At 33.8% G+C, this 15,431-nt stretch overlaps 1 protein-coding gene across 1 annotated transcript in view; it reads left to right on the forward strand.

Moving 5' to 3' along the window:
• LOC134542353 (tRNA wybutosine-synthesizing protein 2 homolog) overlaps positions 1 to 15,431 on the forward strand; it is a 33,538-nt gene that overhangs the window by 17,313 nt on the left and 794 nt on the right. Inside the window, exons 4-5 of the mRNA XM_063386522.1 lie at positions 2,774 to 2,977; positions 6,259 to 6,322. Coding sequence (XP_063242592.1) covers positions 2,774 to 2,977; positions 6,259 to 6,322 — 268 coding nt within the window. The remainder of the gene's footprint in view (positions 1 to 2,773; positions 2,978 to 6,258; positions 6,323 to 15,431) is intronic.

The raw sequence follows: 15,431 nt of genomic DNA on the forward strand, positions 1-15,431 counted from the left end.
CTATATGGATTGGTAAATATGTATTGTACGGATTAGCGCCAAAAAATATCGTACAAATATGAAATAACTTTCATTAAACGCTCTTTTACGTCCTCTTTTCAAAACCGCCTGCGGAGATTAAAAATTCCAATTACTTTTGGAGATATCGCCGTTCTTATTTTGCAATACAAGCCCTATGTAATCATTCAACAGACGCCATTTTATATTTTGCCGTGTGTGCGTGAATGCATAAATAACAGAAATTTTCCATTATGTAAGGTTAGTTACATGATAAATACTTCAAAATAAACGGAAATTAAAAATATCAATTAATTTTACTTGTATAGTTTTAAGTATTTATAATGTAACTGACCTTACCTAACAAAACAGGACAAAGGTAGATTAGGTCAGGTCACCTACAGTATAAATACTTTGAAACTGAACGGACATTAAAAATAATAACAATTAATTTTAATGGTTGTTTAGTTTTAAAGTATTTATAATGTAGCTGACCTGACCTAACAAACCGGGAAAAAGGATGAACAGTAGGAACTCACGTAATTTTCTTTTTACGTGATGTAGTCGGTCAACTACGTCGCGAAAAAAAAAATCATACTTGTAAACAAGCAACAATGGGAACGCGGGAAGCCTACGATTCACTCAGCCTTCTGGACATACCCGAATACTCACGTTGGCAAGCCTTCTTTCAGCAGACGAGAGGCAAACGCCCGATCATGCATCTTCTGTTTTTTTTTTTTTGTTTATTGTAAATAAATATGCAACTCATGAAAACTAATGGTCAATTAGGTATTGTTAGCTACATTATAAATACTTGAAAACATTGTGGATGGTTGATTTGGTTAGGATAGCTACATTAAAAATACTGTGAAATCATGTAAACGGTTTCCTAGCGCTGGATAGCTACATATTAAAAGTTATTGGCTAAGCAACCATAAAATGATTTTACAGTTTTTTTAATTACTTCTTGCTAATTTTAAGAAAAGAAGGCTTGCCAACGTGAGTATTCGGGTATGTCCAGAAGGACGTGTGAATCGTAGGCTTCCCGCTGAGGGACGCATCAGTGCACAGCATGAAAATTATAAAATTCCATATCTCCTAAAGTATTTGGAATTTCTGATCTCCGCCGGGTTTACCGAAAAGAGGAAGTTAAAGAGCACAGAATAAAGGTATTTTCAGATTTTTATTTTTTTTTTTTTTTTAAATCGCCAAAAAATGAATATTAAAAAATTCCATATCTCCAAAAGTAATTGGAATTTTTTATCTCCGCAGGCGGTTCTGAAAAGAGGACGTAAGATAGCATATAATGAAAGTTATTTCATATTTGTACAATTTTTTTTGGCGCTAATCCGTACAATACATATTTACCTATGGATTTTATCATTCTTAATCTTCTTGTAATCAAGTAAATATATTGTCATTTATCAAAAAAAGGGCCTTTTTAACTACTTTTTTTACTGGTGTACACATTTGCTAGGTTTACTATTTGCATAATTTGTCTCCCAACTATTGTATTGACTATAAATGTTATAATTATATTTTACATGTTTTAATTTAGAAGGTTTCATTGTTTGTAGAACGTTAATGTTTTGGTAATGTAAGGATGGATGTGCAATGCTCTGGCAGACAGACACTTTATCAGTTACAGAGATATTCTGGTGCTTTCTGTGTACATGTCTTATGATGGGAAAAACGGCAGGTGTTAGCTCCCATGGGAGATGGTAAATTTATCAGGTCAGGGTCGTAGCTAATCAGAAAAGACTTTGTAATTGTGTGTGTATTCTTTACAGAAATGCCTAGGTGTATGTATAATGTAATTTTGTGTAATATTGTGTTCTTGTACGGAGAAGCTGGGTTGTAATTGGTTGGAGCCAGGCAGCTACCAACCCCCTGCGTGCTTGGACATATTTGCGTAGCTTCTCAAATTCTCTGCTTGATGTGGCCTAAGTAGGTCACATCAGGTAGTGGGTCACAACAAATAATTGTGTATTAAGTGACGAATTTAGTGACTGTAGTATGGGATACGCTGTTTCCTGACCTTTTATTTTGGAGACATTTATCTGGAAATCAGCAACCTCAGTCATCAGCGATCAGCCCATGATGGGGCTTTAGTGGGCTTTAGCCTTTTTAACCACCATCCCAAGGACAATTTTCCTTGGCTGAGCTGTTGACGCTAAGCGCTAATGATATGTGATTAGTATGTGAGTATTCAGAACATTTTTGGGATCGTCAAAATTAATAACAATAATTGAAAATTATTCCAGCAGGGAAAATTTGATTGTGTTGTTGCAATGGAAACTGTGTGGAACTGTGTAAGCATCATGCAATGGCAGACAGTATTTTGTTTTCCTGGAAGAACTAAAAATAAATCTACATGAATGTTTTACTAATCTTTTCTACAATAAAGACAGTTTACCTAAATTGTAAACATCTACAAACATTTTTGAAAATTAATTTTTTTGAAGTTGAATGTTTAAGTCAGGCATCTTTTAGCTGGACCAATCTGATTTGTTACAAAGTTTCTCATTGCTACATTTTCTGCTTCTTTCTAGGTGACACTTGTGTGTTTATTGGTAGGTCAACATAAGAACATTTCATGAAATTTGAATAATTTGCTATCAACCTTATGGATATATTTGCAAATGACGAATTTCCTTCACCACAGTAATTTTGTAAATCACGTATTGACAAATTTACAATAAGTATTGTAGTATTGATGATGCAGTGACTGCTGAAGGCGCTACAGGCTACAGGGGCGTGGGTCTTGTGTGCTCAGGTATGGCTGGGACGTCACCAAGAGCATGTTCTGTGCGGGCAATGCTCCAGAGAAGCAGCGCGTAGCACAGCTGGACTGCAGCGGGCAGACAGTGGTCGACATGTTTGCAGGCATCGGCTACTTCACCCTGCCCTTCTTGGTGCACGCCAAGGCACGCTGCGTACACGCCTGCGAGTGGAGCCCCCATGCACTGCATGCCCTCAGGTTGTCCTTACAGTTGGTAGAGTCTCTATTTCCTTTATCCCCAGTCTCATACTTAAGAGACCTGGAATTTTTACAGAAAAGATAGCTAGGTACACAGCTGTACATTTGCACTTCTTTGGTAATGGTCGTTAATTCGCTCATCACTCGCCTCTTCCACTGTGAGCCAGTGGCACTTGAGTGAACGAATCATGTCTCGACTCAATCAAATAAAGGATAGGTTATGCAACAAATAATCTGCAAATTGTAAATTAAATATTGTTAAAGCATTGATAACATGATGCCTAACAAATCCCAGAAATTTCCGGGTTTCCACTTGTCCTTTATCAGCTTTTAACCATTTCCTGAATAGTCATCTTTCTTGGCCTTTATTTTAGTTTTTTAAGCGTAGGGTCAATTTAAACATTTGTCAATTCAGACTTCAGTTTCTATTCTCATATTTGGGATTCAATTCTTGGATTTAGTTTCAGATTCCATCATACTCTATGCTCTTTACAACAATGTGTTGTTGCTTGTCAAAAAATTATTGATTTTTATACAGTGAAATTCCGTTACAACGTACTTCAGAATAACGTATGATTTTAAATTCCCGCTCAAAACACCAATGTAAACAATGTAAAAATATTTCACTTTAACATTAAAAACATATCCTACCTTTCATTACAACGACCATTCTTTTCCACTTATCAGGAAAATTTTACATAATTGTTACTGTGTTTGCGGCGGGGTTCTTTAATATAAATGTACATTATGATTAATTTTTATCGCTTTCAAGAATCGTTAACAAGTATAAAACGTAAACAAACAAAGTCTCAAGGATTCATAGAATCATAGAACAGTATAACGCGCCATTCTACATCCTCCTTTAGTGCACGAGACGATCTAAACAATCTATTGCGGTCTCGTCCCTCTAAAAGACAATTGTTTTTAGCTGTGCAGCTTTTGGTTATTTGTAGAGCACGTTCTAAAAGTTTTTATTAACGCAGATACAAACGTTAAATAAAAATTATATTTTAACTTATATCCAATGTTAATTTATGCAGGTTAAGTTTTGAACTGTTTGGTGTTACAACATGGCGGACACGCTTTGTTTTGCCACGAAGGTCGGAATGTTTCCTGGCACAGCCATGCTCGCGACGCGCGCTATTAGTGTGGTGCTATCGTTATCTATGGATGCGAGGTTTGTTTACGTTTGACGTGGCGCGAGGCAAACAATATTGTTGATTGAATATTTTAATCAGGATGGATGGCCAAAAAGATAAAAATAAATGCAAGCATATTACTTTGAAATGAAAAGGTGGAAATTTTAAAAGAAGTTGACAAAGGCAGGAAAAATGCAGATGTGGCACGGTCATTTGGTTTGGTGCCTACTGCACTGTCAACAATAATAAAAGATCGCGAAAAAATTATTAAACTGTATGAACAGTCATCTTTATCTGCTGGTCGCAAGACACTTCGCCTAGGAGATTATGAGGGAATTCTATCCAAATAAATGTACATATCTATAAAATAGTTTAACCCATTTGTCATTTTGTGTTCGACAGATATAAATTTTGTATATGGAGGACTAGAATTTAGGCTACTGTATTAAGTTCAGTATTTTTTTTTTAATTCTTGTTGTTTTACAAATATTTGCTTCCAAGCTAATGTAACATTTGATACCCTATTACTTTATTTTTAAAAATTCAAAAATACTATGTTTTAAAGGTATCTTTCAGAATAAAGTACTTTCATCACTAAGTATAAAAGTTGAGGCTTTATTGATGTACTTTATAACAATTTTCTACTGTACTCAGATACTAAAACCATTTTTTTTATTCAACAATGTAATTAAAAATGGTGATATTTATTGTTCATAATTTTTTTATATTTTTATACTGTGAGAAAATTGTATTTCAACATTTAATTAAAAATCTGGTACATACTTGTTAAAACACAAACAGAATTATGGAAATGTTTGGTTATATGTCATAAAATAATTATTTAATAATACTTCTTGCTAAAAATTTGGCTGTAATTATGAAAAAAATCAGTGTTACCCTGTTAACTGAACAAAACTCTTTTTAAACCAAATGAGATGTGTGGTAAATTGGCTCAATACCCCAACAATCTGTGAAAACACAGATGAATAAAAAAAAGCATAAATGTAAAATCCTGATTATTAAAACTAGCCTGGTAAGTTGGAAACAACTTGATTAGTGCGGTATCTATCGCCTGATTAATAGGGTATCTCCAGTGTAAAACAATAAAAAAAATTTACGGTTATTATCACTTTGTTGAGAGTAATACAATAATATATGTAGGTATTACTATGGCCCATTCTAAATAAATGACAATGGTGTGACTGTCATGCAGTTGCAGTCTACAGGAAATTAGTTTCATTGTTTGCTGCATTCAAAACTTAGGATAATGAAGCATTATAGTGCTTATACAAAGTAAGCTAATACCTACATGCATTATACTTAATACATATTTTTACTGTTTTTTGTTAGAAAAAATTAAGAATAGTGCTAAAGAATTTTATCAAGAAGAAAATGCATGTATGGAAATAAAGTAACAATTAGGAGGATATAATTATTATTTCTCATTCTCTGCTTGTATGTAGATTACAAGATATAATTTTTTTAAATGTAAGAAATATTAAGTAACAATTTTTATTAAAGTAATGTTTCCTTGAACAGATTACTTGTAATTAATCTCATGCCATCACTGGAAATGATTAACTGGTATGACATTAATGTTTTCCAGTGGACCTGGGTTTGAATCTTAGTCCAGCCTTCCTGTCAGTTTTCCATGGTTTTATAAACACCAAGCCAGTCCGTCCTCTGCATTTGATGAGCAATATTTCGCTGTGAATACAATGTGTTCGCATATGCTGTAATTTTTTTCATTGCAATGATTCACATTTCAAACTTTTCGCTCGTGGATGCTGTTTTTTGTTTACGTAAAGCCACACCCTTAAATCCTTATATCATATGCTTTTTGATTCCTTCTTGCCAAGATGAGTAACTTTCTGGTTAGAATGAACCTATTGCAGTTTAATGGCATGGTGCAACAAAGACAGTTTCAGTTGCTCCAAGATGGTTTTTGTCTGTGTCTAATGGGTAGGTACTTTAATTTTTAACAATATCCAAGATTGCAGTTGATTGGCTGAAGAAAGGTAGCAGTCAAAACTTTATAATTCAATGTGATTTTCTCTGTTCACTGCCTACTAGCTTGCACCAGTAAGTAAGCCTATTAGTATATTTATTTCTTACCTTGACATCTTAATTTGTTTGGCACAGATACAACCTGGAGCGGAACAAAGTAACTCACAAGTGTGTGGTCCACCCCGGTGACTGCAATAAGGTGAGTTGAGAGTCACATAATTATCATTAATAATGTAACATTTGAAGGATTAGGAAAAATTTATGTTTGTTTGTAAAACAAAACTGCCTTAATATTTAGTTTTGAAATAATTTAGTATTTATATTTGGATAGAAAAGTTTATATTATTTAATCATTAATTTAGTCCATTAACACAGCTTTAATAGTGCATCTGTGAAAACTTTCCTTTTTTAAGACAGCATAGGTTGCACTATGAGGACTTAAGAACAGGACATATGTATATTTTAAATTACAATCAAATAATAAAAGGGCTGGAAAAAGATAGTCAACACAGTCAATAAAGTTCAGTTTAAATTTGAAAAATTAAATAAATAAAATTTAGAGAATAATAAATATATTACTTATTTTGTACTAAATATTATAAGATTCTTAATTTTAAATATTTATTAATTATTTAATACATTAAAGAAAATAAATAAATTTAATAATAAATTCTAAAATTTAATTTAAGTTTACTCATTTTTTTAAATATTTATTATTTTCTTAATTTCATATTCACTTTTCATTTTTATCAAAAAGTTTTCATTCAATTTTTTCATTTATTTTTATAAATATTTATTATTTATTCAATTTAATAATAAATATTAAAAATTAATATTTTAATTTGATGTTCGATTTAAATTTTTATCACAAATATTTTATTAAATGTTTTATTAAATTAATTTTTTTTATTTTGTAAATATTAAATAACCAATAATAAATATTTAACATTAATAATTTATACTCTGGCGTCACCATATTGATGCCAAGCGAGGCCAAGCACAGGGTAGAATGAACACATTATATCCTGTAATGAGTAGGAGGTGCGGAGGTACAGTAAAGACTGGAATATTTAGTATTAATTATATTAAATATTTTAATTTATATCAATAAATAATACATGCGGATAGTTAACTTCAATTATATTGGAGCACATGAAAAAGTATATAAGCAAAATTTAAATAATATCAATCAAAATATTCAATTTAAATCACTACTGAATATAATTTATTAACACATATATAATTTGCACTTGTATGAAACTAAAACACGTGTTGTGAAGGTAGAAACTAGAAACATGTAGATAAATATTACTGTCATAAAGTTTCATTTGGCACATCAATACGTTTGGTGTGCCCTAATGCCGGTTTATGTTCATACACGTGGGTCTGCCATCTTCCTGTGAAAATTTCGTTACATGGTGCGCGCGCATCTTAAAATTTCACTCATCATTTTTTCATAACATGCCTAAAGAAGTATAACTTCAAAAATTAAATTTTAGAAATATTAGTATCTCAATCAGTAGACAAGAAATCAAAATGGTACATATGACGATAAACTCAAGACACCGTTTGACCTATCACCATGAGAGTTGGCTCCCTGAGTGTTTTTTCATGGAAAAGGATTCTATGCTATTCATATTGCTATAACTCACCACTACAGGGTGGCCACTCTTCTGGGATAATAAAATTCCTGGTTTTTTCCAGGTTTTTTCAAGGGTGGTTTTTATCAATATTTGCATACAATTTGCATTTTTGTTACACAAAGCACACACAATATGAAGTTTTATTGGCGTTAAACAATAGACAACTTAACTATAGGCTTAAAAATTAAATCAATGAACTTGCTTAAAACAAAACCTACCACCAACAAAAAATTTATAATCTCACGCCACAAAAATTACTTGACACCAAACGCACGTGTTTTGCCTCTCTTGCGTGGCTGGCTAATGCTGTTCTTCCCATCCATGCTACCGATATTGATTTTAACATTACACAAATTGCAAATAGCGCGTGTCCTGCACTTTGGATCTTTCTCCACCCATTCAAACTCTTCCGTATATTTGTCATTGTACGTGGTGACCGAACTTGTTGACATTTTGATAGTCTGCGCCAATTACATGTTAGATTAAAAAATTCAAAACAACGTCCCGCACAATTAAACTTTTAAAAAAACTCGAGAAAAGTATCCGTGATACCGTGACGCAACAACATGAGCGCAAAGTAGAAACGAATATACATACAAAACTAGTGCTACCAACATGCCGTGCGAGAAATTACTACCACCCTACAACAACATTTGCAGCCAAAATGCTGTTGCTTTTGAATACAGAAACATAATAAGTATGGAAGTCTGAATTGTTAACGGTTTCTTACGTACTACAAAAGTTTTAAATGCAATATGAACAAATTAACTTTCACAAAATATAGCACATGAGCACACTGTCGTGCTTCGACGGGTGGTGAACGTGCTCATTTAACAGCCGTATGTTATTGTGATCGTTACTTCATAAAAAAAATTCCCGGTTCTAATAAAAATTCCTGGTTGATTCCAGGTATTCCTGGTTTTTTTTAAGAAATCCTGGCTATTTCCCGTATTTCCCGATTTCCCGGTTGGCTGGCCACCCTGCACTAGTTGGCGCTGTTGCGCATTAACTTCTACACTGTTCAACTGATCGCCGTAAAATTGGTATTCATGTATGTTTGAACACCGAGAATATTTTTGGATATAGATTTTGCTATAACTAGCCACTAGATGGTGCTGCAGCACTTGAATTTATATTTAGTTCAACCGATCGCCATGAAAATTTGTGATTAGTAATTGCCAATTGGTGAGTGAGTTTAAAATGTAATACCATTTCAAGTGATTGTGACTGATTAGTAACCTCCATGTTGACACTCTTGGACTCTCCTTTTACTTTTTTGCAGACAAGCCCACAGTGTTTCTTGAACCTGTCTAGCCAGTCATTGGAAGGAGTGAATTCAGTGCAATTTCTTCTGCCTTCTTTCTTAAACTTGGGCCATCTACAGGAATGTTAAGGACATGTTTTTGTCGAAACCATTCCATTAGCACACACTCAACTTTTTCATATTTTATTCCTGCCTACCTGCTCAGTGACACAATGCTGAAGAATGTTGGTTTTACTGTAAAAAAAAAAATTGTGATTAAGAGTTGAAACTGTAACACAAAACTGAGCTGCAATTTGTGTGCGTGTACTTTTGATTTTGTAAATGATGTAAAATTTCTGCTCCAAAGAAAGGGGCTTACATTTGATTTTCGGCTATGAAGTGGACAGGTCTGAAATGATTAGCTTTGAAATGGTGCCACAGAAAAATATATAATTTCGGGTAATAATTTACACCGCTCTGAAAAGTAAACTCAAGTGTTTATTCTCCACAAATGAATTGTTTTTCCACTGTTTTGAGATAACAAAAGTTCCAAACGATTTAATGATTTTCTTTATATAGCTATATATTTTGCGTGCTAGAAACTTAATTCTGGGTCAGTTGGGAATTATAATTTATAATTCCAACTTCATTTTAAAGGTTTGAAAATACGTTTTATGAATACATTACGATGGTGGAATTGTGAACAGAAGTTAAGTTGTTGGTACCACTATCAATATGGCAGAGGCTAATCGTTGGAGTTAAAACTAAATAACGAAATTAAAATATTTGCTGGCTTACATGCAATGCATTCTGGATTCTTGCAATTTTATATATATTTCCACATATAATTTGTACCCCTATTTTTCAAACTTCATTTTAGTTTAAAATATGCAACGATTATGCGATAAAACATGGTACTTCGATTCTATGACTGAGCTAATGCAAATCATGCCATAATTTTTTGGCATCATCACTCCAAAATGGTGCAAATTGAACAGCATTACTTCAAGGGGGTGTGTGTATTGCCATTAAGATAAACCAATGTCAACTAAGTGTAACTGCTGGCTGTTTTTTTTTGTTACATATGTTGAGACGTTTATGTATTTGTTACTCTATTTTGTGTTGTCATGTGGTCCATGCTTGTTTGTTGCAACTACTTGTGGGTAATGCCTATTTTTATGGTTTGTTTTCCTTTGTAGTGCTGACTTACCGTATTTAATTGCATAATCATCGCACATTTTATACTAAAATCAAGTTTGAAAAGTACGGGTGCTACGTTTATGCAGGTGGAAAAAAAAATTGTTAGACAAAGTTATTCATAAAAATGAAACCCATTCATGGAAAGTACGTTTATTTAAAAAGTGAAGTATAAAAGAGCACTCCAAACAATTTAAATTAATAAATAAGTCATTCAACAAAAACCTTTCTTCAACTGCAAATAGAAAAACAAAATCTGTGATCCAAATGCAAGCCGAACGAACGCGTAACTATCGCCGTATACACACCACGAAAGAGTGCGGGCTATCAGATGTAGTTAACTCGGCACTTTGCAGTACTTTGACAGAGAGCGCGCATTGCATGCACTTGGTGAGATATCGATATTCGACTATATGTGCGCGCTCTAATGAGAAGCATCATAACCAAACATGAATGATGCCAACTAGCGCCACAGAGGAGATAAGAACCAGAGGCGAAATCAGCTGTGCACACCCGAACTCGCCGTGTTGACACATCGTAGGCTAGCTGCCATTTTTGTGGCAAGTATAATTCTGGCGTTGGTATAGCGTTTTAAACTTTGGGATGCTGCAGAGATCAGTTTTATGAAAATGAATGAGTTTCGTAAACGTTTTGGAGCCACTTGGTGCTCGGCACCAAACTGATCAAACAACAGTGGTCAACCTGAAAAAAGAAGCTTCTTCAGATTTCCTATAGATGAAATACTGTAAGTAAAAATAACGCGTCAACCTAGTACCTATAAGTTCTGCAATGTTGATTTCACAACTTGCAAAATGTGGCTGTTACTTTCCTTCTTCTATTTGTTATCTTAATTATCAGTAATATGTTAGAGTGTAATGCAGTAAACGAATATAGGAATTATCGCGATTAAAATTGGCCTAGCGGGTTAAAATAAAATAGCTGCTTGTAGACCTATAAGTGTTCGAGTAAAACCATCAGAGTGCTTTAAAACATAAGTGATGGGCTAAAATTTTCATTTATATGTACTTTTTTCATGTGGGTACATATAGTGTTGAGTAATGATTTCATAACATTGAAACATAATCAGTTGTTACCTAACCTAAGGTAAACCTAACCAAACATAATTGTAACCTAATAAACCTTATCCCAATGTAATCTAACCTTATCATACTGAACAAATGAGGGTAAATGTTCCGTATTGCGTATCCAGGTGTATCCAGATATACCTTTGATCCTGATGGCATGATCCTGATGGCATGATCCTGTACAACTGAACCTGTGGTACATGATGCTTTTTTTTTAGCAGTGGGGATGAGCGTAGCGCCGACGCATTTTACAGCGTGAAAGCTGATATAAAAAATAAATTATTTGTAAGATAAATTACATCAGGTTTCGCGCTACGCCTCAGCGCTACGTGTATCTCCCACTGCTAAAAAAAAAATAAGCATCATGTACCACAGGGTCAGTTGTACAAGACCGTGCCATCAGAATCGTACCATCAGGACCACATGGTTAACTTGGATACGCAAAACGGAACTTTCACCCAAATGAGATTAAGTTAGTTCTTTAGTAAAAACAGGGATTTTTTCAAGACTTTTGCACGAGAAGCTATTCCTGATATTTACTATATAATTTGAATTTATTGCAACAGGTTGACTACCTACTGTCCTAGAACTAGGCCTAATACTTTCCATGCTTTACTCACTAAGGTACGTACCAAAAGAAAGGAATGATTAGTGTGCACGTCATTTGTGTATTTTTTTTTAAAATATTTCTGGAGGATCAAATGCAACAAATTTGATATAGGTCTTCCCACTATTTTTTCTTGTATGCAGAAATGGTCATGGATTGTGTGCTGTATAACCTCTGATTTCACGCAAATAAAATATTTCGTAAGTTGCCTATGCAAACACGCCGTCACACACAGACAAATAGGCTCGTCACTTAATTAAACATGCTCTAACACAACAAAAAATCACCGTCTCATAATACTTCACCACTAGCCAATCTACGCATGAATCGTAACTGAATGCATTCGTTACGTATGGTCCACGCATTAAACCTTAATGGCAAATTGAATATAATTATGTGTCGAGTAGAAATTTTATGGAATAATTATCCATACTTAAGGAAAACGTAGCATTCAACATGTGTTTATGAGCAGCGCACACGCCACAAACATGGCGGCCTACTTTTCGACAGTCTGCTGTCGAGTTTTTCCAAGATCAAAGAGACCGCGCCTCTATTTCGTCTCTGGTTCACTTATATACTCTGTGCTAGCGCTGGCTACATTTTTGTAAGTGGTACATCGTGGTGACGCAAACGAACAGATAAAGGTTATAACATTTAAAAAGTCTTCAAAAGAAAATTTACATATCAGAAAACTTTATATTTCTGTTAATTATATTAGTGGTAATGTTCAAATAAATATTAGATTTCTACTTTAAAATACATCGTTTTATGTGGCAAAAAATACCTACACAAAGTGCTCTGAATCTAATAGTGGGACCAAACACATCATGCTATGTTTATGCCAGAGGTTTTTTTAATCCAAATTTTATGCCCTAAAATGTAGGTGCGACGATTATGCGATAAAAGAGGGTACTTACGGTGCTTGGCCACGTGTAAGCGCCTGCATCTCTTGTGTCTTTTGTATGTTCGTTCTATAAAGGCAATATTTAAGCTTTATAGAAAGTAAATATTTAATTTCATGTAATATTTATTTAGTTTCCTTATATTTCATTTCTTATGTTTATTTGGACTCTTGTGATCAACCCAGACTGTAAATTTCTTTCGTTATTGTTTGTTTATGTATTACTTGTTTATTTTATTTTTAAATATTGTCAAAGTTAGTATAGCAGTAGTATTTTGAATTAACGATTAATTTAAAGATGAACACGTCAGAAATGGTCAGTAATTTTATAATCTTTTGTTTTAAAACAAATGAAAGAAAATTGTTTACTAGTGAGGAAAAAATATTATTTTAGAACGAATGGAGACTTGATCGAGAGAGCAGCTAAAACGCAACAAATTTTTAAATTGATATATAATTTTTAATTTAATATATAATTTTTAATTTAATATTTTTATTCGAAGATTGGAAAAAACCGCTACTACAAATAGTAGTTGAGTTTGTAAGAGAATATCGATATTTAATCTACAGAAGATTATACTCAAATACCAAGATTTTAAATAATTATTTCTAAGAAGAGAAATCGTAGGAAATCCGTATTCAAGAGATATTCTATGACTACTACGAAGATTGAATACCGTTTATAATACGAAGAAAAAAGAAACCTGTCAAAATGAGAAGTCACAGTTCGAGCCTAGGAAGGATGAATGTCGTGCAGTCCAGTCCTGTCGCAGCCCATATCCGGAAGGACGGAGTTGTTACGGCGCGTATTCCTGCCGCACGCTAGACGGAGGAGCTGCACAACTACCGCAGTCCTTGACATGTTGAACCAAGGAGTCTCCGAGAGCCTACACGTCTCGTGGTTATCCTACATCAAGGTTTGGTCCCTTACCCCATCAACCGAAGACTCGCCGTATAGAAGTCCCTGAACTAATTTCAGTTTATGCGCAACGAACATTGTTTTGACCGATCTAGACTCTTTAGTATTATAATGGATATCCTCTGTAAAGAAAACATTCTTAACTTGTTCATCTTTAGATTTAGAATCAAATTCCGGTATCGCGATCCCGATCATGATAGTATGACTCAGTAAGTTGAAATTTGGTAGTATAATAATATGATATTATCTTTTGCCGACACGTACCCAGTGGTCCACGCGCTACAGGACTGATTTCAGTTAAGAATTGATAACTTACTAATTTTACCTTTCATTTTAATGTGTGACTTTAATTGTACGAAATACTTAAAATTACACTTAAATAATTAACATTTGATAGTGAAAAGAACTCACTCAAGTGTTAATAGAATTGTTGGATGCTTGAAGTAGATAGTCATATCAAATTCCATCTGTAGCTTAAAATAAGGTAGTTTAAGGTAATCTTCATGTTACGTGTTGTTTTATATACCATGTTTTCTCGTATAATCGTCTTACATTTTATTCTAAAATCAAGTTTGAAAAGTAGGGGTGCGACCATTATGCGGAAAAAATATTTTTTGTTAGGTAAAGTTATTCATGAAAACAAAACCCGTTCATGGAAAGTACATTTATTTAAAAAAAGGTGGAGTATACAAGAGCACGCCAAACAATCTATATTAATAATTCCTTAAACAAAAACCTTTCTTCAACTTTAAAAAGAAAAACCAAAACTCTAACGCGAACGCAAGCCACTTGAATCTGACGTGAACTAACGTGTCGTAGTACACACTTGCCACGAAAGAATGCGGGCTATCAAATATAGTTAACTCGGCGCCTGACAGATAGCGCACGTTGCATCCAATCGGCGAGATATCGATATTCGACTACGTGCGCGCGCTCTATACGGGATGCAACATAACCAAACATGAATGATGTGCTGGCTACATTTTTGTAAGCGGTACGCCGTGGTAACGCAGACAATCAGATAAAGGAAATACAGTTTAAAAACGACTTTATAAGAAAATTTACACGTCAGACAACTTTGTATTTCCGTTAATTAAATAAATAAGTGGTAATGATGGAACAAATGTTAGATTATACCTACACGCGGTGACGCAGACGATCAGATAAAAGAAATAACGTTTAAAAACGTCTTTATAAGAAAATTTACACGTCAAACAACTTCGTATTTTTCTGTTAATTTATTAAGTAAGTGGTAATGACCGAATAAATATTAGATTTCTACTTTAAAATACATCGTTTTATGCGGAAAAGATACTTGCACAAAGCGCTCGGCATCTACTAGCGGGACCAAAAACATCATGCGATGTTTACGTGAGAAGTTTTTCTTATCTCAATTTTGACAGCCTAAAATATGGTTGCGCCGATTACGCGCGTGCGACCATTAAGCGATAAAACACGGTATGTCAAAGTGAATTGTCACCATCATAACATGCACTACACATGAATATAAACAGTACATTTGGATTTTGATTGCACTTTATTCCAAGGTCTAAGATTACTGTATTATTTAACGTACCTTTGAAACACCTTACCTTGACTTTTACACTTGAGTATCGTAACACAATTCTTAATACTGGGAGAGTTCGGCTAGAATTGAGGAAATTATTAAATAAATTAGATAATTTCATTATAGACACTAGCTGGCTCCACAGT

This window comes from Bacillus rossius (genome assembly GCF_032445375.1).
Source record: "Bacillus rossius redtenbacheri isolate Brsri chromosome 4 unlocalized genomic scaffold, Brsri_v3 Brsri_v3_scf4_2, whole genome shotgun sequence".
Taxonomy (NCBI): Eukaryota; Metazoa; Arthropoda; class Insecta; order Phasmatodea; family Bacillidae; genus Bacillus; species Bacillus rossius.